Source organism: Colletotrichum fioriniae, assembly GCF_027942845.1.
Source record: "Colletotrichum fioriniae strain IMI 355084 chromosome Unknown scaffold_14, whole genome shotgun sequence".
NCBI lineage: Eukaryota > Fungi > Ascomycota > Sordariomycetes > Glomerellales > Glomerellaceae > Colletotrichum > Colletotrichum fioriniae.
In genome coordinates, this window is record NW_027076850.1 from 1021780 (window position 1) to 1047377 (window position 25598).

Sequence of the window (25598 nt, forward strand, 5' to 3'; positions counted from 1 at the left end):
CACGGCAATGTGAACGGGAGCGGATACCTGCCAACCTTGTTCGGGATATGCAGGACGGACAGTACACCTCGTCAATGACATGTCGGCCGTATCACCAGCCTCTTATTTTATTTTTTTTCCACTGGCGTATTGTCTATCTGCAAGTGTCACGACCATCAGGGTAGCTGTCGGTTCCCGTCAGCATGTCGTGGGACCATGAGATTCTTCTTTTCTGCCCCACGTCGCACCTAGGCACACATGCTTCTTGTTGTACGACGCCGGGAAGGAAGACAATAGACTCGCGGACCAAGAGAATCTCTTATTGAGGTTGAACGATATGATTCTCGAGACTGTGTAACCTGAAAAGGAATGGTGGATGATGGTGGAGGGTTCCGAGTTGACGGGGCATCATATCCGACCACCGGTAGGCCCCGTTCCCTGCTGTTATTCAACATCGGACGAAAAAAGGACATCTTCCTCCTGCCGCTTTGTTGCCGCTTCTTCGACGGGAATCGGTCCTCGTTGAGCCGCCGTGTAACGACTCTGGATGTGACTCCACCACCCATTTCCGTGCCAAGAGGACTGACTGCAGTTGAAATTTTTGCTCGTAAAGGCAAGGTTCTAGACTGCTTCTGTCCGCCGTGATGCGTTGGTCGTCTGCGACAAATGAAGGCTCTCATGAACCCCACCCACAACAATCTCAACCCCGGCGAGGGCTCAACAGACGACGCTGCAGCCCTGCCCGGCTCTTGCGGCTTGGCACCGAAAGATGCACGATTGGCAACCCTTCCTGCCTGGATACCTAACCCGGTGGCACCAGTTGTGGGCTGCAGTCTCGGCATCAGGAAGCAAGCCACCGAAAAGAACAGATGAAGCTAAGCGGGAGTGCGTCGATCCCCAGGAAGTCTCAACCCGCTGTGGCGGGTGTGATAGCATAGGTAGCCAAAGGCGAGGTGCTCAGTGTGACCGTTGGTCTTGAGACAAGTCATAACGTAGAATAAGAAAGACTGTTCCAAAGTTGTCCAATGGACCAATTTCATCTTGCATGTCTGTAAGACAAAAAGGAATAATCGCCGTCATGTGCAATCATAGTGCCGGACTAGATGATATCTGGCGCGGCCCGACAGTTGACAACTTGTCAGTTCTCACTGGAGGTAGATTTGCCGGTGCGACTGATCCGACCAAGGGGATCGCCGCGGAATAAGCAGCCTCAGCTGCAGGTTTTTAGTTGGCATCTCGACAGTCCATCCCCTCGAGCCGTCAAGAAGAAGCCAGCACCAGTTTGCTCAACTTGCAGCCATCGGAGGTTGGCCATCTCCCTGTCCGCAACGAGTACCAACGTCGCCAAATTAAAGTTGACAGGACTATGGCTTGATATTGAGACAGGCGATTGGTGGTTACCTGGCGTTGCGGGAACTAGGGCGGTGTAACAAGACTATCACCAAGCGCCTAGCTCTCGAGTAATGTTAGGAGTTGGCCATGAAAAAGGTGTTCAAAGTACCTAAAGTACGTATGCAAAGGGCAAGGGTTTGGGAAGTGAGACATGCGTTTGTTCTGTCAGTTGGGAATGTCGTTTGGCGGGGGCATCATCGAGATCTCCCTCAATCTAAAAGTACCGTTAGGGATTGAGCCTCTGGTTACTGAATAGTGATGAAGATGCAATAACCCGCCATTGCTTCTCGGTTTTGTGACTGGCCATGTGGTACACTGGCTGGGTTGCTGCGGGCGGTTCCGACAGTCTGGTCGACTAGCTAGGTATGCCTGCCGTCCATGAGCATGTTACCGAGGTTTTGGTGTTTTCCATGGAGATGATCAGGAGATTGAGGGAGGGATCGTTCGTAGATCTGATGGAGCTTCGAAATGGGGCTGTCTTGAGACTTGGATCCCAGTCTTACGTCAATCGTTACTCTCTTAGCCCTGCCCAAAAAGCGGTGATTACCATGTGTCAGGAACCTCGAGTTCAAGACTTGGAGCGGCAAGCCATCAATTAGGCCATGAACCAGCATAGCCAAACGAGGAGACGAAACAGCCGTAGTCCCTGTTGAGGATCCTGGCGACTGTCGTTTGGCGGTTTGATGAGACATAAGCCCATCGAAGCTGAAGGCTGCCAAAACACCACGTCTCTCCGGTTGCTTGCAGATGTAATGCAAGTACCCTCACCGCAAGGGACTTGTCGTTATTGATATGCAGTCGTGGAATACGCGAAAGAATTGCTGAAAACCTGTTTGTTCTCGTGCTTGATGCTGTCCGGAGCAGTCAATGGAATGTTTTCATAGGAAATACTAGTGCAGCCAGGTTTTCCGAAGCAAGGGCGGTAGATTTAGTAGCTCTTTTGTGCTTGACCTAGACACTCCCGGTTTAATTCGATATATTGGTCGAACTTCCCGACAGCAGAGCCTCTCGAAATTACGCAAGTTACTGGTCACACATCCTTGCAAGAGGAAGATTAACGCTCTTTTCCATGGTCTCACCATACTTCGAGCGCGACCAGATCGTAGAACTGTTGAATAGTGATAGTGACGAAGAGAATGTCTTTGAAGGGGCGGGCAGTGAAGCTTTGCAGCGGAAGTTGTAGTTAATGTGACAGATCACTTTATTCCGTTCGATTGCAGCCTCAGTGAAATTAGAAGCGGAGGCTGGGACAATGCCGGGCATGTACCGATTTTCGATGAGAGACTGACTGATCGACCGCGCATCTCGTCTCCGAGATGACAGGTCACATTGGCTTCTTGGTATGCTGGACGTCCACGCAGGAGGTGGGCATTGAGGCACCCAAACGACCCCCCGATTCTGACATTGAATGTCCGTAGTGTTACGCACAAAGCTGTCTGCACGAGTATGCAGGTCAAATGTTGGAGGCGTCGACTGCCAGATGAAGGCTGCAGGAGGTGTGTTGGTACGTCGGCTAAAGGTAGTGACCACTGACTAGTCGTTGAGACTGGTTGGAGGCTCAGAGCGTGCGTGTTCTGTGTTCCGCTAGTAGTGGTCACAAATGACAAGAATGGTATTTCGCCGAGAACAATCGACACGTCGATTCGCCTGTTGGGTATTTGAAACCAAGATGTGTGAGACACGAGATTGTCTTATGATGCTCCTGGGTCGGCGCCAGCTAACATTGTCGATTCACATTTCGGTGAAGATGGAATCGGAATTTCTGAATCCAGACCCTTCGATGATTGTTGATGAGTCTGCCCACATGCATTTTGAAGATCGCCTGCCATTGAACGGTTCGGTGTGAAATGAGCTACACCTGGCCAGAACGGCACAAGCCGCGGTACCATCTCATCGATCAACGGCGACTTTGCCAAGCGCAAAGTAGTTGCACACCTCCCTCGTTTGATGGAGGTTGGTGGCAATGCCTCCGACACACGGCGGCACGTCTGCGAGAACAGTCGGGACGACAGCCGGAGGCCCGAAAACGTATGATCTCGTGTCTTTCGGCAGGGCTGGTGTTATGGGGTGAGATGCAAAGACGTTGGAAAAGGCCACTGCGACGTCACATTGTGTCCAAACCTTGGCACATGTGTCAAACCTCGTTGGCGTCGCTTGGACCAAGGGCGGGCTGTGGTATTACACATTCACCTTTTTTGCGGCCTCGTATTGCGGCCTCGTCACACCGCGGTAACGACGAGTAGCGTGTGCGCACCGTAGATCGCGGGATGTGATGGCGGATACGGCTGAACGTCACAGTCTACGCGGCCGATCACGGTGCGACCACCTTGAACCAGCTTGCTGGGATGAGGCTAGGCTCCTGCCTCTTGCAGTAGTCGGTGAGCTGTGTAACAAGCAGCAGCGCCAGGCCGGTAGGTATCGTGGTCGACGTTGGAGAGGGTGTGCCAGGACCGCCCACGTTTCGAGGTGTGGTCCATCCACTGGAGCAGCGATATCGCGAACAATGAGCGAGATCCCGCTGACCTCGAATTGGACTCCTAACTGACGAGCAGAGATGGCACCAGATGTTCACATTCCTAACAGACCTCCACTGGGGGGGTCTCGTAGTTTCCGTCGAGCCGAGCTGCTCTTTGTCCCTACTCACGATAGCTAGGTAGTTCGTGGGTGCGGGCACGGTGCGGAAGGGACGTTGAGGACACCGTTGACCTCTCAGTCCAACGAGAGAGCCCATGACCAATTTCGATCGATGCGTAGGCGAGTTGTTGCAGAACAGGACGCTAAGGAGCCTGGGATGAGGAGAAGGGAAAAGAGAAAAGCAATTATGGGCAAGGGAGCCCGTAAGTCCGTGGAGCAGGGACTAAGAGAAGAAAGCGGACTTGTGCGTCAAGTGGAGACATTTGGGTGGGATCTGAACCAAACGCGAACCTTGGGTCCCATGGGAAAAGAAAGAATGGAACGGATTATTCCATTAGAAAAAAAGAGACCAGAAAAGTAAATGTGATTTGGCGAAGTGAGAGCAAAGCGTTGCCGCGGCCGGGTGTTTGCAGCAGTGGAGGACGTTGCGGAAAACTCGGAGGAGGGTGGGCCACAGAGCAACATTTCCATGGTCGTACGTTTCTAGCTTGGAAGAAATGAAGGGATGGCAAGGTAAGGGATGGGAAGAAACCAAACGTGAAAGAAGCCTTGGTATCATTGACATTGAAAGGAAGGAAATGATGTAGGGGAAACGGGGACCTGATGTTTGTTCTCTTGCGGTGGTTGGATCCACTGCGGTTTGCGAGCTCAGTTTTCTCAGGGCATGCAATCAGAGATAGGAGAGAGGGGGGAGGGGGAGGGAGCGCAAGGTAAAGAAAAGAAGCAGCAGCTGAGGCAAGGAACCACATTCCACGCTTTGAAATCTCGGTAAAACTAGGAAAAAGACTTTGATGTCGATGATCGACCCCGGATCGTGGTTTACATTCTTGCAAGTTCAAACCTCGCTCTCGCGGTACGTACACCCACACTCGCACGCACTTTCCCTTCCAAGTTGGTCATTGCAATGGAAGATACAAAGATACAAGATACTTCCAATTGACGGAAGCGACATGGAGGTAAGAGCTCTCTGTTGTGACACAGAAAAGAGGCAGGTCGTTCTCCTTCTTTTTTTCAATGTACAGATATGCGCCCATCGAGGTTGACGGATGTACGTACCTACATGCAAGAGAACGACTCGGCATATCTGTATGCCTTCTCTTTTTTTTCCCCCTCGTAAGCGTGAGAAGCGCAGAGAAGGAACAAACCCCTCTTGTACTTCTTAGAGATTTGACGCGGGGGTCCCTTGAGTTCTCTTGTCGCTTCTCCCTTTACGCTTTGCTACACACGTGTTAGCCCCGCTTGAGTGCATTCTGGGCAGGGCTAGGCAGGAACTGGGGGGGCTTCAACGACGACGTTCCTAGTTTGATTACTCCGTAGTGTACGTACGGATACCTCGTAGGTTCTCATATCGGGAGGAGCTGAGCTCAGCCAGAGCGAGACGACTCGAGAGAGCTTGCGCGCTGCATCGGAGCTTTCAGCCCTGAAGCCTAGCAGTTGGGCCTGGGCGCTTTTAGACGACGGTCCAGATTTCACCATGTGACAGGAACGAATGATGATCAACAAAATTAGAAAAAGCTAGACAGGGCTGGGAAATTCGAACCTGGGGGTGGGTAATGGAATGGGCTGGGCTGAGATTCTGCTGCATACCTTGGTGTATGGACTGGACACTGGTGAGATACGGTCGACCTGAGGTTCGAGATTCAGCTCAAGTCAAGGGCTACCTCCGAAAAAGAACATGGAACTAAAAACCACCACTTGTAGCAAGGTTGGTGGTCATTAGCCAGAAAGCGAATTGCGCAAAAGTGACGGAGGGCAAGATAGGTACTGCGTAGGCAAAAAAAGGAAGGCCATCGATCAAAGCGATACTCGGTACGGAGTACATTGCCTTAGGTACCTTACCTTGGAAGTGTGAAGAAAAAGGTGGGTATCGGATCTGGTAACATCTTACTATGTAGCCCTGGGATCTAGGGAAGCAGGGGCGATGGCTTCCGCCTCCTCCACTACGACCACTACTTCCTTACGAGTGACCACCAGGAAGGAGTGTGGTGAGGTCGTACAACTAACCTCCATCTACGGAGCACATCGACAACCACAGCGGTTGCAAGATCCATCGGCATGCAGCATGGGTCAAACAGAAAAAGATCCTGGCATATATGTGTATATGTGTGTGCGTGTCAGTTGAAGCAGAACGTACATGATTGGAAAGACCATAGTGCGATATGTGAGGAGACGTTGGAGATGCCGGAGATGATGAGCGAGATCCCAGGATGCAGCAAAAGGTGTCATGGTGGCGGTGGTGGTGGTGGTGTGTGTGCTCGCACGCACAAGCCCACGGGCAAGCCACCAATCGAGCAGCCGCCGGTCATCATCACGGTAGGTACGGAGTACGTAGTCAAGGTAAGGTGAGCTTCACCAGCCGCGATAACCCCTCCCCTCCCATAACCTCCCACAACCTCCCACAACCTCCCACCCGGGCCCCCCTGAGACGAGAGGAAAAGGAGCGCCACTCAGCCCCCCGGATGAACCAATAGGGTCATCCGAACAAGACAGGACCAGGGTCATTGTCATTCGTTCATTGCTTTGCTGCTATTCCAAACTCTCTCACTCTGTCTCTAAGGTACGGAACATCTGTACCTTGGAACTTCTCTCCAGGGTAGGTAGGCAAATGTCTGGGCTATCTTTTTTTATTCTGCGACAGGCTCTCCATACTAATCATTTTTGTTTTTGTATTTATGATTGCTCACAAATCCCATCCCAGGAATCCAAATATCCCGGCTTGCAGAAAAGGAACATAATCGACTTTGTTGGGACTTGGAAAGCAACAATTAGATTCTCTTTTGTTTTGCATTTTTCGCCCCCCCTCCCTCCTTCGTTCTCGGAGGAGAGATGAACGAGGTTCTATCACTTTTCCCGTCACCTTTTTTTAGCCAGCAAACAGAGTTTACGGTACAGCTTCTTCCCGGGATTAATATCACCTCGTGCCTATCAAAAGGAGTCATTGGGAGTCAGTGCCCCGGACGGGTAGCCATACAAACCCTTCCCCGGCAAGCATCTTCCCTCGTGGACGTTTGACACTACCGTTCGACCTTTTCGCCTTACAGGCTTACTTACACACACACACACACACACAAACAACAGAAGCTATATGTCGTCTCTTAATGGATCTCCATTACCTTATTCATCTCGACGCAGTAGTTCGCACCCGCTAAAAACAGGAACTAGGTAGGTTGGACTTATTACGTGCATTTTGCCATGCCCATCGGTTTATCCCAACAACGTGCAATCCAGAGATTCTCCAAACTTTATTGTGCCTTCGTTGGCAATCTGCATTGCTACTACAGCTTCCATGGCTCTATTGCAGAGGATTACGAGGCCCCCTTTCGTCGTGGTTGAATTTTAATACAGCCGTGACAGCCACAGAGCCCACAGTCCCGTTCCCCCCTCTCCTCTCACTCTAGTCACCTAGTCCCCGTTGGGGGCGTTTACCAAAGCAAACGGGCACGCGATAGTATTTGCGATGGAGGTACCTAAGGGGGCTTTTTCTTTTCCGCTCCCCCCTCCCTTACCTACACTTGCCATGTTTCTCAACTCTACCAAAGGCAAAGAAAAAAAAAGCCAATTTGAAATATTGTCCGAGCTACCTTAGTGCCAACCAAAAAGTATCGCGTTCTCGCTTTCGTTGGTGTTTCGTCATACCCATCCACGATGTGGAGTCCATAAACCGATCTCCCCCCCCTCTAAACCACACCCCAAAAAGGAAGCGCTAGGGTAAGAAGAAGAACCATAGGAAGAGAGGGGGGGGGACAGAGAGCCGTTTGAGCCTCCACGTCGACTCTGGAAGGGGGGGGTTGCGATAATTCTGCAGGGTTTTTCCGTTGGCTACCGGATACATGCAGTTCAAAGTAAAGGAACCCACGGGGAGGGGTCTACTCCATGGGACAACATGGGACAACATGGGTCAGTGTATGAAGTGTAATACGGATACACTATTACAGAGTTTCCCAAAGTCCATTCTTTCTCCGCTCATACGTGCGTTACTGGGAAGAAAGAGAGAATAGATACACAGTATGGGGGAGGGAGGGGGGCATAACAGGGGGGACGGTTTCTTTCACCAAGATAGATACCTTAAACCTTGCCATGCTTCAAATGACTACGCAGTACCTCTGCTGCTGACTACGGAGTACATAATCCGCTCTCCGCCTCTCTTTTCTTTGCTGCAAAGTCACACAGCACAGAGAAGGAATTCCCCGGCGCGGAATCCCGGGGCAGATCGAACAGAGCTCTGGAACATCCACTCATCTGGGTTATTCTTCTGCTCGCTCCTGTTCGAATGTACCCCTGCCTGCACTAGCCTCGCGATCGACTGCCCGCCAGGGACAATGAGCAACCCCAGGGGGCATGGCCGCATGGGGTGATTGGAGGGATTGGGATTGGGGTTGGGGAGAAGGGGGAGCATCCGGATTTACATGGTTTAAGGGAAAAAGAGAAAGAGAGAAAGAGAAGGAGAAGGAGAGAGAGAGAGAGGTGTGTGTGGTGGAGGAATAATGAGTACTACCTTGATAGGTAGCTGGCATCATAGCGCTTCTGCCTCACCTTTCGCTTTCCATCACTTCTTCCCGTGTGGTGATGATGCCCCGGTAATATCTAATTCCAAACAAGGAGGATTCGGGAATATTAAAAAACGAAGAAAAAAAACACACGGTAAAACAAAACAACAGGAAAGAAACCAATCAACCAAACCTCCGTCCATCCCTCCAGGCCAGGCCCCCAGAGGAGCCGCCGCCAGCCGAGCCGTGTCCCCCCCATTTTGGAGAGACTTGGAGAGGGCACCTTCATGGCTTTCATGGCTTGAGCTGATTCGGAGTTCTGTCTTGTCTTACCACGAGGCCACGGCATAAAGGAAAGAATGAAAATGCAAGTAAAAGAATGGGCTTTTTTTTTTTGGTTTTGCCGTAGAGCAAAGTACTATCCTCGCACAAACTCCTGATCCCTTCTTCGCCTTCATCTTCGTCTGCTTCTTCTAATTCTTCTTCTTCTTACCCCTCTACCCCTCCCTCCCCATAGACAGGAACCCCAAGAACTAGCTCTGCCTAGTCGTGCCAAGCCAAGGAAACATACATACAGACAGACAGGCCAGAAAAAAAGAAGGAAACAAGAGACACACCCGGATGCATGTACACGCAACTACCTACGCTCACACACGCACACACAAACGAAGCGTGCATGTACCGTACCTTACGGTCGTTCCCGATGAACAATTCTTCAGCCATCACCATGGGGCCTGGTTCCACCCCACCTTGCTCCCCCCCTCGAACAGAGTAGGTACAGTCGAGAGTGATCCCAAGGTATCCATCCACATCCCCCATCGTTCAGACCCTTGTCCCATGCCTATCCTGGCAACCTGGTTCGCGCCACCGTCGTTCATCGCTGAACTGCTGATGATACCTACGCCTCCGGGGGGTCCTCTGCTAGTCCCGCACCAGAATGTGATATGTGCCATGTTCTGCACTGTACCAGTCTACCGGCCTGTTTGGTTTCTTTTGCTGCTTGCTACTTTTCTGCTGGCGGCCTTCCGCCGGTTGCTCGCCGATTTGATTATTATCAGATGGCACTGCCATATTTTCTTCTTGCACTAGTAACCAGAACAGGGACTTGGAACACCCGCTCCCGCCTTGGAGCGAAGTCTCCCTCGCCGTGCCTACCTGGTCCTTGCCCGTCTCGACGGCCCAGCTAGCGAGTGCTTTGTCCTTGTCGTGCGATTTCAAAGGAATCTGCCAAACTATAAGTATCGACGGTTGCCGCCTGGAGTTCTCTCGCCCTGTCCAGATCGCCATCATCGGACATTTTACAGGGTAAAGGAACATCAGCTTGACGCATCCAAACCTCAACCTCCATCAACAACACTTCGACTCCGAGTCCAACCCCAGCCAGCCAACCACTCAACCCCCACCACACCTTTTCGAATCCAGATCCCACGAACCAGAACCAGAACCATACACAACCAACCAAGTTCGCCATCACATCTCGCCAACATGGTCTGCTCAAACCACTGCCAGGTCGACAAGACCGCTTTCCGAAACCAGCAGAAGCCATCGTCGTCCTCCAAGAGCGGCTCGAAACAGGTGAGTGTGCATGGCTGCACCCCACGTCCACACAGGGCCTGAATTAACTCTCTTTTCTCAGCACCTTCTCCCAGGCATTCGCTGCCCTACGTGCCATGCCTCAGGTAAAGAGGTGTGGGTACTACCCGGAAAAGAGTGCGGCTACTGCGGCACCCCCTGCGGTTAAGACAGCTCATGTGAGTTCTCCAACTTCTTCCCGCGTCATTGCAAAGATGTGGCGGTGAGGCTGACTCTTGTACAGCGCTGAATCCCCCGATCAAGAGTCATATAGCTGGGACTGCGATGCGATATTGGGAACCACCAAAACAATTACGATACCCCGGGACAACGGCGAACGGCGACACACAAGGGCTATAGATTGAGGGGCTGTGTGCGAGCGAGAATGAGATGACCAAAGGGGGTTGTGCTTGTTCGAGTACGAGGAATTCTTTTCATCCTTTTTTTTTTCTTTCTTCCGTCATTTTTTGGGTTTATTGGAGGGAATGGGAAAAAAGGGGGCAGATCAAAATCGATGAGTGGGCCAATCTGGGTACTGGCCCTGTAATGTTAACGAGCCATGTCTATCCGATTTTCAGATCGGAATGTACAGTTGGAGGGGTTGAATGGGCGGGAGATGGATGAGCAGAGGGGTAAGAACAACATGGGCAAACCAACTGGCGCTTGGGCTTGGGCCTGGAGGGGGAGTTTGGAAATGTAATGGTAGCCGCTTTCGGCATACTTGCTTCAATCAGACACCATACAGGTTCTTTATTCGTTTTCGCAACTCATTTGAACCTTGACTGTTTCGAATCGGAATCGATGTCAGAGGTATGGACACGGCGACGGGACTCGAGTGGTGTGTACCTTGGTACAGGTCCCACCCTCGATCTTGGGACCAAGAACGGAGTAGGTATTCAGATGCAGGCTGAAGACACCTGTATGGACCGGAGCACATCGCATGGCCCCGATCGCGACAGTGCCGGACGGGACGCGGGAGGTGGCTTGCTCGGAGATAACACCGGGGGTGTGGTATTGGCTGCTGCTGAGCCCGTTTTTGCGACGAATGGGCACAGCAATGCCTGTCGTTGCATGGGGGGAAACCCCGATCCCCTGATGTGTGTATCGGTCAAGATCGAGGTGGTATCGCAGTTGGAAAGGGGAAAGAGACGATGAGTCGAAAAGCAAAGAGGTACTTTGGCACTGGATATCAAGTGCGGATTAAGGTAGCAGTCTCTCTAAACAGAGTATCGCGTTGGATGGAAACCTGGCAAAGGAGGGCGATTCTAATGACCATATTCAGCATAAGGTTGCGAGCTGCATCTTTTGCAGGCCCTTGGAGTGATGACAAGTCGTTTCTGGATTGCGGCGCGGGGCTTCGCAGCTGTGTCTGTAGCTGCGGACCGACGGGCTACAACGGGGATGGGAGGTCGGCGTGGAGGACGGAAACAGCGGTGATGCATGGCGGACCTCGGGCTTGCGTGGGTTCAGGTGGTTGTGTTGCGATCAGGTCCCCCTATCAGCCCAATCGGTCCCGATCCCACGGTTCCACTGACACACACAGCTGTAAGGTAGCTTGGAGTTGCCAGCTGGGTCAGACTCGTTGCACCAAACGGCGTGCAGGACGCACCAGTAGACGTCCTGCAACACTCGACAGGGAGTTCAGAGGCCTGTCAAAAAGCAGGGCCAGCATCCAGGAAGGCGCATTCCAGCTGAGATCCAGGTCCAAGAACCTAACTTCGTAGCGTCCCAGCACGTCTTGCCCTCAGGAATGACTGTGGGCGAGATGGCAAGAGTAAGAGTGTGGGTTGCCGGGTCTCTGACAGATCGTGACGGATCGTGACGGGGTCCTGAAAAGCCGCCTTGTGGGAGATGCCAGTGCTTGGGTTGGCAAGGGAAAGATGAGGATTGTGTGGGCGGCCATGTCTCTCATCGTAAGACATACAAAACCGTCATAAGTGACAGCACGGGTAGTCCTGGCCTAGATGCCATGGATTTGTTGCGCGGTGAGGATTCCCTCTAGGTTGGATAGCGCCAGGCTGTGCGAAGATCGAATCGGTTTACTGAATCGCAGCGATGAGTAGAGTCAGGTATTGATTGGATGCATCATATAACAAGGCAGGGTATATCTGCAAGCGCTGGTGATTTGTTCAGGGGTCGGCAAGCTGAGTTGGACGAGGAAGAGGAGGAAAGGAAGGGTAGCTACTACACCGGTGTGAAGAGACGATGCTTGGCAGCATTCACCGTCAGTTTCGGAGGGACGTCAGGCCTCAGCAGTGAGCACTGTGAAGTGTTATTGCGAAAGAGGATGAAGGAGTGGAAAAGTGACAGAAGAAATGGCGGCCAGAGCTGGTGGAAGAAAGGGAAGAAAAAGCAAGGATGGATTGAGGCTGCGTTGGGTTGAGAAGTTGAGAATTGACAACTCTTTCGATGGCACCTGCTGTCTGATGTACCAACTGCCTGATTGGCCCGCGTCATGAATGCGCTCCTCCCTCACTTTCCGATCTGAAGCACTGGTCCCCACCTGCCTGCCTCACTCTCAATCGCAACTTCTTCATTCATTCTTCAAGTGAGTTGTGAATTGTGAGCAAGATTCATTCACGTGAGTTGTCGAAACCGAGTGGATACAGAGTACAAAGTACGGAGTACGGGAATCCGCTCCTTCTATCCGTACCTTACCTGAGAACCAAATTGCCTGCCGCCGGGCCATGGGGAATTCACGCACGACAGAAAGCCCGAATATACGGTAATTTGAAGTCAGATGAGACCCAGGACCCAGGGCCCTGACAAATATCTCATTTGTTTCCCCCGTCACCTTTATTTATGGCAACGGAGTCCATTTCCTCCAGGGTCCTGCTGTACCTTGATCAGATATGCAAACCTTATCATTCCGGCCCGCAACCGGGCACTCTGGACGGAACAGTAGTGGATCTATGGGTCTTCTCTGGGATAATCTTAGCACTCACTGTCAAACAGGAGAAATCGAAGCTCAAGATAGGTTTCAGTCATGGGAAGTTCTTGACTCGAAGAAAAGCAACAGAAGATAGATGACCAGCAGAAACAAGTCATGAGCCTAGGCCACCGATCTCATAAGAACGTCATCATCACTCCTGGTCTGCTTTTACCAAACTGTAGCGAGGGTGAAAGTCGTCAATAGCCCGTTTCGGAGCTAGTACTCGCCCGACCTATCCTGATACTCTAGGATGTCGTCGCTCTCTATAGGTTGTCACTGCTGCTTGTTTTAGTTGATTTTGTCCCCATTAATGGAGTTGTTTCTTCTTGAACTCGATCCACCATGATGCCTAGTAGTCTTCGATGCCCAGCAATGTAGCAGAGACGTCAATCACAGAATCGCAGGGCTATCAATCCCATTATTCTCAGATTGTCCCAGGTATTTGTTCTCGAATTGTTCCTTATTCCTGTCTCAACCGCCTCGTATTCATGAACAAGGCTTGTCGACCCCACAAGGAAGAAACAGCCATGGGCCTAGTCGACACGGAACAGGTGGTGTGCAAGGCCCACGAGTGCAACGACTTGCAACGAACCGTCAGTCAGATTTAGACTCTCGACAACGTGCGAGCGCATCGAGCATCAACATTGCATAGGTAATACGCTCCCGTCCCGTCCTTGCCGTCCGCCAGCCTGGCCATCTGCTCCGGTTCCACAGCCAACCACAGTAAGGCAAAATCCAACGGCTCTGGTCCCCATTGGCGTTGGGTATTTATGTATTTCCCCCCCTTCCAGGTCGGCTGTCTTAGGTTTGGGCCTAAAACCCCGCAAAAAGGTACAGATGAGCGTCGAGGTCGGCCAAAGTACCCTTTCATACTCATACGTGCGGGGAGTTACCTTTCCCCGGCAGCCGTGACATGCCAATTACCATGCCCGCAATGCGGCCATGCCCGTTCAGTGTTTCTTGCCCTGCCCACCGCGGGCCTTCCCCCAGAATATGAGCTCGCGTGCTCCACTTTGCTGCCGTCCTGAGGTAAACTTTCCCCGCCACTTCCCGGTGCCCAATTCCCTGATGCCGCTGCCGTCGCAAGACTTGCGCAAAGAGCCTCTGCAGCTCATCATCAATTCCAACTCAATCTAACCTCCGGCCCCATCTACATCCTTCTCCCTCCTCCCTCCCGCCGACCGTTTGCCAAACATAACATGAACGGCATCGACATCCTTTGCGATGCCGCCGGCTCTGACATGCTGAACCCCCTCTATTCCCCGCCGGAACTGCCGAAACAATCGGCCCAACCTTTACCCCAACAGCTCGGGAAACGCAAACTGAGCACATCCGATACATCTCCCTCTTCGACACATGTATGCCATATATGCAAGCGCGTTTACGAGCGGGCCGATCATCTGACGAGGCATCTACGTTCTCATGAGAATGCTCGTCCCTACCAGTGCTCCCGCTGTCCCAAGCGATTCAATAGAGCTGACCTCCTCACCCGCCACGAAACAACCCACGACCGGGATAATACGGGCAAGGGCAGAACCTTCATACGGAGGAGTGATCGGGCTGCCGAGGCGTGCCTGAATTGTGCCGCTTCCAAGTCAAAATGCGAGGTAACCCCCCATGTGGAAAAACTATAGTCCTGCCCAAAAGTACCAGTAGACTGATACACATGTAGGATGCCAAGCCATGCTCTCGCTGTCGATCCAAGAATTTACCATGCGAAGTCCCCTCGAAGCGTACACATCCTCACCGGACATCAATCGATGGCGCTTCCAGCCCTTCCGAGACATCAACCCTGCATATGAGCGTCGACATGAACGGTAGCATGGACACTAGCTCCGTCTATACGGCCTCCAAACTGGTCATGATGCCACCAAACCCCGATATGAGCCATGATCTGGACGCATCCTCCTACATGGACGATGGCTTCTCGAACCCTGTCATGGACATGGTGATGGACGATATTGTCAACTTCAATCCAGTACACACGTACTTCCAGGACATGGACTTTTCCTCATGGGACTTAAACTTTGACGCCATAACCATCCCACAACCTGAGATCAATCAAACCCCCGAGTCCACCACAACCAGCCGGTCAAAATCCAACACAAGAAATGCGTCAAAGGCACATGCGGCCTTCAAGCGGTCGCCTTGGCTGTGGGAGCCGGGGCCAAAGGATTACGCGCTGCATCATGCGTCACCGCAGGACAAGGAGCAGCTTATCCTTGACAACGGTACCTTTGCTAATTCTCCCGCTTTCGATAAGCTCATCAACACTCCGGGCACGAAGCTAAAGATGACTTCCCTCTCAAGAGACAGTCTCCTGGCCATGGTGGTGGCTAGCACAGTCTCGAAGGGCGGCCGCACACGAACACCATCTTTTCCTTCTTTGGATCTCCTGAATTATCTTGTACAAGCCCATTTCATCCACGATGAGCACCAGAGCGACAGTTGGATTCATCTGGCGACGTTTGATGCTGCTGCTGCTATTCCAGAACTGCTTGCCGGTATTCTGTCCAGCGGTGCTACGTATATCTCCATTCCTGCTGTGTGGCAGTTCGGGTTCTCGCTACATGAAGTGCTCCGGCTTGGCCTAGCAGACTTGGTAAGTCGATAGCCCCCTTGACCATCCGCCTAACAGCGAATTACCTTATTAAGATTGCCTAGTTCGAAAGCTCAAACTCTTTCACGCGAGAGCTTGCGGCTCTACAAGCATTCATGCTCAATCTGGACATTGGCATCTGGAGTGGCTTCAAACGAAAGATGGAGATCGCAGAGAGCTTTCTGCAGCCTCCGATGACCATGCTCAGACGTGCAGGAAACTTCTCGGCCCCACCAGACTCTTCAGCCATGATCCCAACGATGACAGACTCCCCCGAGATCCTGGACTCAAAGTGGCGCAAATTTGCGAAGCGTGAATCTTACAAACGCCTTGTTTTGCATATGTTCTTTCACGATATTCAAACTTCTATCGGGTTCTGCAAAAACCCACTAATGTCTTACACCGAGCTCAACTTCAGCCTGCCAGCTTCTCGAGATCTATGGAGGGCACGATCCGCAGAGCAATGGAGGAATGTGTATGTTGCCAAAACAAACGCAGCCCAAGACCGTATCATTCCTCGTGTATCAGAAGTGATGCACTGTACCGAAATTTTGGACGAATTCGATCAACTGGTTGATACAGAATTGTGCTACATGGCCTTGCTGCATGGCTACTGGGGTCAAATAGCGGCGTATCGTGAAGCCATCAAGTTCTATGCCGACGGTCTCTCGAGCAAGAGAAATGCGACCCACCGCCTGTGGCTCAAAACACAGTACCAGGAGCTCTACCGAGATTTGAACGACTTTTCAACCATGATCCTCACATCAAAGCGGCCCACAGCTCAACTTGCAGTCATGTCAGAGCTTCTGATGATGCTCCTACACGTCTCTCCCGACATCTTGCAGACGTTTGCTGGCAAATCGGGAGAGGATGAGGCCCGTAGGACATATACCAGCCTGGAGGACAGCTGGGTAAGGACATCCGAGGCACGTCACGCGATATGGCATGCTGGTCAGATTTTTCACCATGCTCGCCAGCTTCCACCTGCATCACTGCGTGAGTTCAACGCTATTGCCGTGTACTACGCATGTCTCACGTTATGGGCATATGGGCTGCTATCATATTCAGCATCTAGACATGGTTCCGACCAAGAAATTGGCAACGGCATGAGCAACAGCAGGTCTACATCGGGATACACTCTGATGGATTCGGACGAAAACCGGGACACGAGAGCTTTTCTTCAGCTTGACCGCGGAGTGCCTGGCATCACTATCAACGGAAACCCTGCTGATGGCGTGGAGTCGCTTTCCAATCCGAGCGTGGTTCTCTCCATTGCGAGAGACATTTTCCGGAACAACTTCCCAGTGGTTTCGGAACCTCTACCACCCTTGGTCGAGAGTCTACGGAGCCTATTGCAGGACCTTGGCTCGGGGGCGGCAGGGCGACCTTCGCGGGCTGGGAGCTCGGATTTGCCATAGCTTTCTGCAATGTATTTCTTTCGGCATTATCTGGCTTATTCATGTTTCGAAATATTGGCCAATTGCTGGCAACACGGCGGTGTTGCTGGATTAGCGAGTGACACAGGGTTCACTCGAACGGATGATCAATGGCATGAGATGGTGTTTATGGAGCAGGCATAGCGAAAGCAGCCACGTGTATTTCACTGAGTGATTACAGTAGCCTCATTGTATGTGACTAATGACCCGGCCACCATTGTATGCGTCTTTGAAAGATGAATTTGACTTCATGGGCTCGTAAGTGATGTAAACATCTTATCCACAGCAACGCGGAATGTCTCTTTCGCTCAAGCTCACAGATGATGGAGCGGTAGGCGTCTGTTTGGCCCCCGCATTCCACGGCGCCGGGGACGTCTCGGGGGCCGAGTGGGGGCACGTGCGTCGTTCCGGACGGGTTGACGACCCTTGGGCGGGCACCTCGATGTGTGGAAGAAACATTGAAGTATGTTGGCCGAGTTTTGTGGCCTGAACGTGGGCGGGTCCTTGAGTAAGATTCGACTTACTCCGTAGCAAAGATTTCGTTGCTTACCCAGCTGCGTGACTTATTTGGGTCCATTGTACGTATTTGGAGGCGCAACTGCTGTTATTCATTAGGGTGTCAGCGAGTTGTACATCATGATGCAGGCTCGTGTGGTTAATTTTGGAGGCACTCAAGGGATCAGGTGTATAACCCACGACGACGTTGCCAGTTTTTAAGATTCCCTTTCAGCTAGTAAGCCACGATTCTATGAGAGCTTGCTGCTATGCCCCGAGGTCTTTGTAATTTATACGCAACATCATTAGAATACGGCGGTCTTTGATAGCGGATATCTTGAAACTTAGATTCCCTGTAACCTTGCCCTAGTGCCGAAGAGGCTGTGTACTTGTAAAGGAGGAACATGGAATAGCACCAAGTTTTCTATCAAAAGAAATTGTGGGCTGGACAGGTGGGTTGAAATTTGACGTAATCATTCCACCACGAGTACATAGCCATGAATTTTGTCCATATGGCTCAGAAATAATGCCCAAAGGAACAACGTATCATGAATATGTATGCAGCAGCCTCTCTAGTCTCGAAGTAAGCGCTCTCATGTCCAACGCAGTAGGCATCTGCCATGACATCTCACATCGAGCGTAACTCGTGCTTGATTTACCCAGGACAAGGTAGAGAATTTCATGTTCCAGTCCTAGGTATTTCCAAAGCTCATGAAACCATGGCTACTCGCAGAATATGTAATACGAACACTTCAAATCCCGCGACTTGGCTTCTTGACATGGTACCTTGATCCCCCAAAATCGAACCTAATTTCATGTGAGCTGACCCAGTTTGCGCGAGCTCCCAGTCTACTATCGAATTCCAACGCACTAGAAACGCATTCCGAGGGGCCGTCCTCGCTCTAACCCCATCTGTTGAACGCTTCCTTGGCCTTGTTCTGGCACGGAACTCGTATAGGCCGTTCGACAAGAACCCACATTGGCATCTCGCACAGAAGAAAGAAATCGTAAACCCGACGGCACTGCACAGAAGTTCCGGCGTGAAAGTTTATCTTGGCCAAAAGAATAGCTCGTGAGCTGGACTGTGGTGCTTTACTGAGATATGATAGGTACAAGACACATCAAAGTTCAAGCACTTGCTTTTCACCCCCGGCTCCCCATCCCAGGCTCAACAACACCATGTCATACTTACTTCATCTCACTAGAACCGCTCGAGACGCAACACCTCATCGATCATCTACGTCCTCTCATTACCCCCCACGCGAGCATGTTCGTGACCACCAAGTCCTCATCCAAATCTACACTCACCCACCATCACCCACCGAGAACGCGTCAAACAAGAGCGGAGATTGACCTCATACAACAATACAACAAGCGTCATGATATGGAACAAAATCTACTTTCCTGACGCTCCTACAGCGAAGAGAAATGGCTCCATTCCCATCAAAAACCGAGCAGGTCATGGTCACACTATCCGGGACGGCCCAGAATATCTGGCTCTTGTAAGTCAGAGTTTGGTAGGATAATCACCGCTCTCTACGATTGCGTCTGCTCCTAATGCCGTGTGCCGAAGATAGATCTAAGTAAGGTATCTGCTCAGAAGAGGGGCTTGCCAGACCGGCACCGTTCAGGTGTGGATGTTTCCCCGTCTATTGGTGATACGAACAGTCTGTAGCCACCTGACATCAGGTTGGAGCCCCGAGCTCTGCCTCATGAAGTAGACATGGCTAGCACTCCGTGACATCCTAACATATCACACAGGTGGCGATATCACCACGCCAGTTTGTTCAGGTGTTTGCTTATTAGAGTCTTGCCAGCGGGGGTGAATCAACTCCAGGTGGGTCCTTCACAGATGAGCCATAGATGATATCATGATACAAATAGCCCAGTAGAGTGCACAGTAAGTTAGATATACCAAGTCAATATCTCTGGTCCGATGCTCTCTTATCTCTCACCGTATGGCCAGTACATTTCGCTGGTGAGAACCGGTCGAGAGAAATCTTGTAGGACATATAAACACGACAGTCGTTTTGCACAAGTCATGTGTTTGGCAGAAGAAATCCGTGTATTTCTCCCCAAACATGGGCGAGCGCTCATCAAAGTTTTGACAAAAGACAAGTTCAAAGATAAAGCGAGTATTCCCCATTTCCGATTTGAATGCCAGAAAAAAACCAAATAGTTTTTACGAATTCTGCAATACGCATTCGTTTGTCTCTTATGCTTTCGTCGGGTCGGAAAAGATCAATCTACACACAGACAGACCCAAGTAAAACCACACCGGTAGGTGATTCCTCAAGCCGTCGTTAGGCGGAGGGAAACCGGAGGGATATGAGGGGCGTGATAAGATTTCCGAGACCACGACAGCATTTTGTCCCAAATTTCACCATTTTCGCCAACCACCCTTGAACTTGATTGTCCCGTCGATTCCACCCTCATGCCGGTGGCCCAGACGTTCCTAGAGTCGTATCGAATGCATATGGGAAGAGAAAGGCGCTTAGGAGGTAGGGTTGGGGTTCATCTACAAAGCAGGCGGAGTTAGTCATCTGAGGCCATCGAAAGATAGAGGGGGGGGGATTCGTTATCGAAATCGTACCTTGCGCTTGCCTCCGGTGAGGGTGACGTTGACGAAACGGCGGGTGTATGTGAGTCTCTTCTTCGCGCGGCCCTTGGGGGTCTTCTTCTTCTCCTGGGGCTCAACCTTGGGGCTGTTGCAGTGGTCAGCGATCACGATTCGTCATTTCATCATCATCATCATCATCAAAAATAACACAGTCCGTCGCCCGGTCGGTTGTCGTTTCGATGGAAAGTGAATTTCCCCGTCGTAGGTCATCGAATGAATAGTGTTGTTGTCCTTTCCCTTTCCCGACCGGCGTTCCCCCTCATCGTCGTCCGTGGTGACCAAAGTTTTCGTCGGTTTGCCACCCTCAATTCCCAGATGCACGGGGGGTATTTTCTGTTCTCGTGGATAAGAAAAAAGACTTACGTCTGAGACTTGACCTTTCCGGCACGCGCCAACGATCCGTGAACCTTTCCCATTGTGGCGGTTTGAGTTGCTGCTGTGGTGTTTCGGTGAGTTGGTTGTCGATGGAATCGAGGAGCGGGCTTGTCGTCTTCTGCGCGGGCAATGGGCGTCGGATTGCGTGGGAGGGTTGCGGGCCTGGACAATTTTGGGGGTTCGGTTCGTAATTCTGTGCGTCACGTGTAGTGAGTGGAGAAGGAACAGGGCGGGCGAGGGGGCTTGCCATTTTTTTTGTACTCAGCCAGTCACCTTCCTTTATTTGCCTCCGCCCCAATCCGGAAGAGGTGGTCCGCCAAAAAGAAATTCGGCCTTAGGGGTTAACATCACAACAACATGAGCCACGCTCAGCACTTGGTGGTCAGAGCTTTTGTGGTGGCGCTGGCGAGATGAATCATCGGCAAATAAACTACCTTAGCTGGACAACATTCGTCGTAGGTAACACTGGTGGACACCGGTAGCTAGGAGACATGGTTGACTACGGTGACTCAGTCTGCCAGTAGTGTTTCCGCCATGCCATGACTGATAGAAGGATCTATTGAACTACCCTAAACAACCAATGTTTGATGATGTTTGCTTTCCCCTTACGCCAACTTTTCCGTTATCCATCTTCGTAGCCGTCCAACTTTCGTACTCTACAGGGTATCTAGACATGTTCTCGTGTGTATACATCGATCTTTTTAAGTTGCTCAAGCATTGTTGAGTCCCGAAGAACCCCACATCTGTTCCTCGCTCTTGGGGTCGGCGCAGTATCCATTGCAGGCCAAGCACTTATCCAACTTCTTGGACAGCATATCCTCCAACGACGCCGGGTGAATGATCAGATCCTTCGTCTTCAGGTTCTCATCTAAGAATACGTAGGGGCCTCGGTAGTCGCTCTGGCGAATCTCGGGAAGGAAGGTAATGTTGTGAGGAGTGTTCTTCTTAGCAACCTCAGCCCACGCAGCCTTCACATCAGCTCCAATATGAAAGTCCCAGGTGCTCTCCCACGATGCCGTTGTCGACAAAATCTCGACGGAGTAGCGGAAGACGGCACCTCCAAATTGGTCAGTCTTGTAGATCTCCAGTACCTGGAGTGCTGGCATGTGCTTCGCGGCACTGGCGATCGAACGAAGGATGCCATTAACGGTCTCGTGGTCGATACCGTCAATCATTGTATGGGAGGTAAGCGCAAGTCGGCGGAGGTTGTTCCAGACGGGCTTGCGTGAGAGGAGGCCTTGAAAGAAGGCAGTCGCGTCAGAGACGTTCGAGACGGCCATCTCCTCAGCTTGCAAGCTGAGGAAGCCCAGGTTGTGACCAAGGCTGGGGCATGAGGTTCGGGCAACGTCGCCTGCTTCTTCCGCACCGTCGGGGACAACGGGAAGAGCGATGTCCCCGCCAGTTGGGTCCGCGTCGTTGTCGTCGACAGACTCAGCATCCTCCCATTCGGCTTCCGGGCCATCATTGAAAGCATCGAAATGCTCAAAGATGCTGATCCGCTTAATATGGGAAGGCCAGAAAGGGAAAGTACGGGCATAATCTGGGAAAGTCAGTCAGTATTGGGCCTGTGGACGGTGAGACAAAAGGGACATACCAGAGTCGACTTCGAGCTGTGCTTCTAAGTCAACTTGATGCCAGGGCTCGAATCGGACTTCCTCGAGCTTAGGCAGACTCGAGATAATGCTGAGCAAGGCTCGAGATGAGATGTTGCGATGGTTGCGGCGAAGAATCTGGCAGCTGTTGATGACCGAGACCTCGGGGAGACCGTGTCGCCCGACCTGCTCACAGCCGGCAGTGATGAAGCAGAAATCTAGGTCGTGGTCGAAGAAGCGTGAGTTGCCGTCCTGATCCAAGCCCAGCTCACCAAACAGCTTATTCTTATCGCTGGGTGAAGCGGCGCTGAGCTCCAACTCGACACTCTGGCCCGAAGATGTCCATTTACTGAGGATGTCAAAAAGGTTCCAGATTCCCTGAGTGAACTTAATCTCATTTTCATTCTGCTCACTGTCTGTCTCGGGGACCTTGGCCAGCTTGCTGTTATAGCGAGGCAGCTCAATGCGAAGTGAAATACGGCGCAGGTAAGAGCGACGGATGGGGTCCTGAAGAATCTCGTCGAAGCGGGAGAGATCCTTGGCGGAGTTGATCTCGAGATTGTTGAAGTTAATCTTTTCTATGAACCTCTGCCATTGTTGACAGACGACGGCATAGCTGCCCATGTCATGACGCTTGCTCTTTGACTTTGGTGGTTTTGAGCGTCTTTCGGCGACGGCTCCGTAGGCGAGGTGCTCGAGAATGAGGCCCTTGAGCTCGACAGGCAAACCATTCCAAGTTGCCATGTTGGTCTCCTCTTCCATGGCAATCAATTGGGAGTCCTAGTGCGAAGTCGGCGTTAGATAGGTACTGTAAGCACGTTGGTGTTGAAGGCCCTAGTTGATCGGTCTCACCTGCGGACGCCCAAGTCCCTCAATGCTAAGGAAGTTGAGAGTGAATTTTCAGCGGGGCAAGAATGGAGACTGGGCTCACCTTGTACCCTTGTTCAAGTCGACACTGGATGATTGAGTGAGTGAGGGGCAAATGAAATGCCTCGTCTTGAGTGAAAGGCCCTAAGCATGCACTGAAGTTGTGTGCAGAAAGGCGCGCCTTTTTTTTCCTCGTCTAGACTTGTCTGCCCAAGGGCTTGGGTCTTTCTCTGTTTTGGTGTTGTAGGTAATTGTTGTCCTGGGGTCTTTGTGAGGTGAGCGACGCCTTTCCTTTGGAGACTTGACTTGAGGTGTGAACGGACAAGTTGCGCGCACCAATCAGGACTTGGCAATGAGAAGACCCTTTTCGGCCAGCCGGTACTTCCTTCCTGGAAAATTCCCAGCACAAGTGGGCGCCTTCTGCCATCTAATCGTGTACCGTCAGTGTACCGTCAGTGCCTTCTTCACTCAAAACCCCTCTGGCCCTCCGCTCCTTCCCCCCGCCTTAGAAAAGCAGTACAGTGTGTGTATGGACGCATAAATAACACAGGACTGCTTTATGCACTGTCTTCCCCCTCCTCCCGATAAGCTGATAGCCAGATGCTGAGCCGAACACAGCCCAGGATGCTGGCAGCTACCTTACCTTAGCTGTTCATCCCGTTACTCAACCCTCTAGACGGAATTACAGATATATAAATAAGGTATACCAACAACATTTGTTCATCCAGACGCCGGAGATGATCATGCAACCCAAATACCTGCAGGCAGACAGACAACCTCTCGTCAACCCACAATTTCGGGAAAGGACCTAGAAATTTCACCTTGCGTATCCGTACTCCGTACAGCCGCCAGCAGCCCTGCCCCATGCTCGCATGGCTTGGAGTGGATAAAGTCAGGCTTGGTCGTTGTCGCGCTAAACGCCGTTTGGCTTATCAGATCTAACCCCGGGCCACTTTCCAAGCGTCTCATCCCAGACATCACATGCGCCCATCTCCTCTCTTGCGGAGTTGCCCAGCTAAACCCAACTCGAGGTAACCTAACCTTCTGACTGACCCCAGCCCACCACCGTTGCAGACCGATCTCCCGTCCTCGCCCGTTACGAAACCCGACTCGCTCTTCTGACTGTTACCGACGTTGTTGGTACTCGTGTTTGCTCAGGCGGATCCATCCAGTCCTCTTTGTTCTTCATTCCATCCCCCAACGCCGAAGAATCCTCCCCAAAGAAGACATCGTCCCCGCCGTACTCGCACTCAATAGTTCCCTCCCAAATATCTTGGCCCAACGTCCTAACCCTTCCGAGACCGCCTCACACCACGAACAGCTCGTACGATCCGATCCATCCCACCCTATCCGACCGACCGACCGAGCGATCACACACACACATACATACACACACGCGCACCTCAAGTGAGGACTTTGCTACAAAACCTCGCATACGCCCGTTCCCGACAGATCCTCCTCCTTCTACACCCTCTCTTCCACCTACTGCCAAATAAGTCCCATACCTCCTTTTCTCGGCCTCGTCCAGCCTGAGAACAAGATGAAGACATCCGCCATCCTCGCCGGCCTAGCCGCCTCCGCTGCCACGGCTGTCCTCGAGCCAGGCATGCCGCAGCACCTCCTCTCCAACCCCGAGGGCGGTGCCGATGCAAACCGCATTCCGACCTCGTATGAGTCCGCAGTCATGGGCCGCCGCATTCTCGCCGTGACCAAGTTGGCCGAGCTCGCAACCGTCTTCCCAACGGGCGCCCACTCCGCCTCGGGCGGTGACCTCTCTGGCATGCCCATCGGTCTCATGGACTACGTCGCCGACTGCGAGGACGAGGGCAACCCCACCATCCTGGCCATCACCATCGCCACGTCCTTCAAGAACGTCCGCGCCGGCTCCAACATCTCCCTCTCCATGCACTGGGTTCCGCCCTTCCCGCCCGCGAAGCGCATTTCCCTCTTCTCCTCACTCAAGAACAGAATCTTTGGCTCCTCCTCCTCCTCCGACGCCGCCACCGCCCTCCCCGACACGGTCCCCTACTCCGCCGCCAACCTCCCCCGCTTCTCTCTCCTCGGCTACCTCGAGAAGATCCCCGCCGACCCCGTCTCCTCCCTCAAACTCGCCCACTGCTTCGTCAACAAGCACCCGGACTCCAAGTACTGGCTTCCCGGCAGCCCCGTCCACGAATCAGAGTGGGTTCGCTTCGTCGTCACATCTGTCTACTGGATCGGCGGCTTCGGTGATCGCGCCTACATTGGCTGGATTCCCCTCGAGGAGTGGCAAAAGGTCACCAAGGAGGAGTACGAGTCCATCGAGCTCCCTGGTGAGAAGCGCGGCTGGAAGGAGTGGAGCGTCAACAGCTGGTTCGACGGCAAGGACCTTTGAATGCGTGTTGAGTAGGATGACGCCTGCAGTGGTCAGGTAATTGATGATGATTAGCGTACGGGAGGGATCCAATCTTTTTTCTTTTGGTATGATACCATTTACAAGGCCAGACCCCAAAGGCCTCAAAGGGGCTTGCTAGTTTGCCATGCATTTGCGGGTCGGTTACTTGTTGAGTATTTACATGCCAGTTTTGCCCAAATCGGCAATGTCATTTAGACGGGAATTTGGTTCTTGAAGTACTTGT

At 52.1% G+C, this 25598-nt stretch overlaps 3 protein-coding genes across 3 annotated transcripts; 2 read left to right on the forward strand and 1 right to left on the reverse strand.

The window, feature by feature from the left end:
- Window positions 1-14195: 14195 nt before the first annotated feature.
- On the forward strand, window positions 14196-17013 carry N0V96_010426 (uncharacterized protein; the record flags this gene model as incomplete). The annotated part of the gene is made up of 4 exons (XM_053197010.2): window positions 14196-14354; window positions 14442-14603; window positions 14669-15598; window positions 15661-17013. 4 exons carry the CDS (start codon window positions 14196-14198, stop codon window positions 17011-17013), a joined length of 2604 nt encoding a protein of 867 aa, XP_053045499.2.
- A 4218-nt stretch (window positions 17014-21231) lies between these two features.
- N0V96_010427 (uncharacterized protein) lies at window positions 21232-22857 on the reverse strand (the record flags this gene model as incomplete). Its single annotated transcript, XM_053197012.1, has 2 exons — window positions 21232-22061; window positions 22116-22857. The coding sequence occupies 2 exons, from the start codon at window positions 22855-22857 to the stop codon at window positions 21232-21234; spliced, it is 1572 nt and encodes a 523-aa protein (XP_053045501.1).
- A 1663-nt stretch (window positions 22858-24520) lies between these two features.
- N0V96_010428 (uncharacterized protein) lies at window positions 24521-25354 on the forward strand (the record flags this gene model as incomplete). The annotated part of the gene is made up of 1 exon (XM_053197013.1): window positions 24521-25354. The coding sequence occupies one exon, from the start codon at window positions 24521-24523 to the stop codon at window positions 25352-25354; it is 834 nt and encodes a 277-aa protein (XP_053045502.1).
- Window positions 25355-25598: the final 244 nt, after the last annotated feature.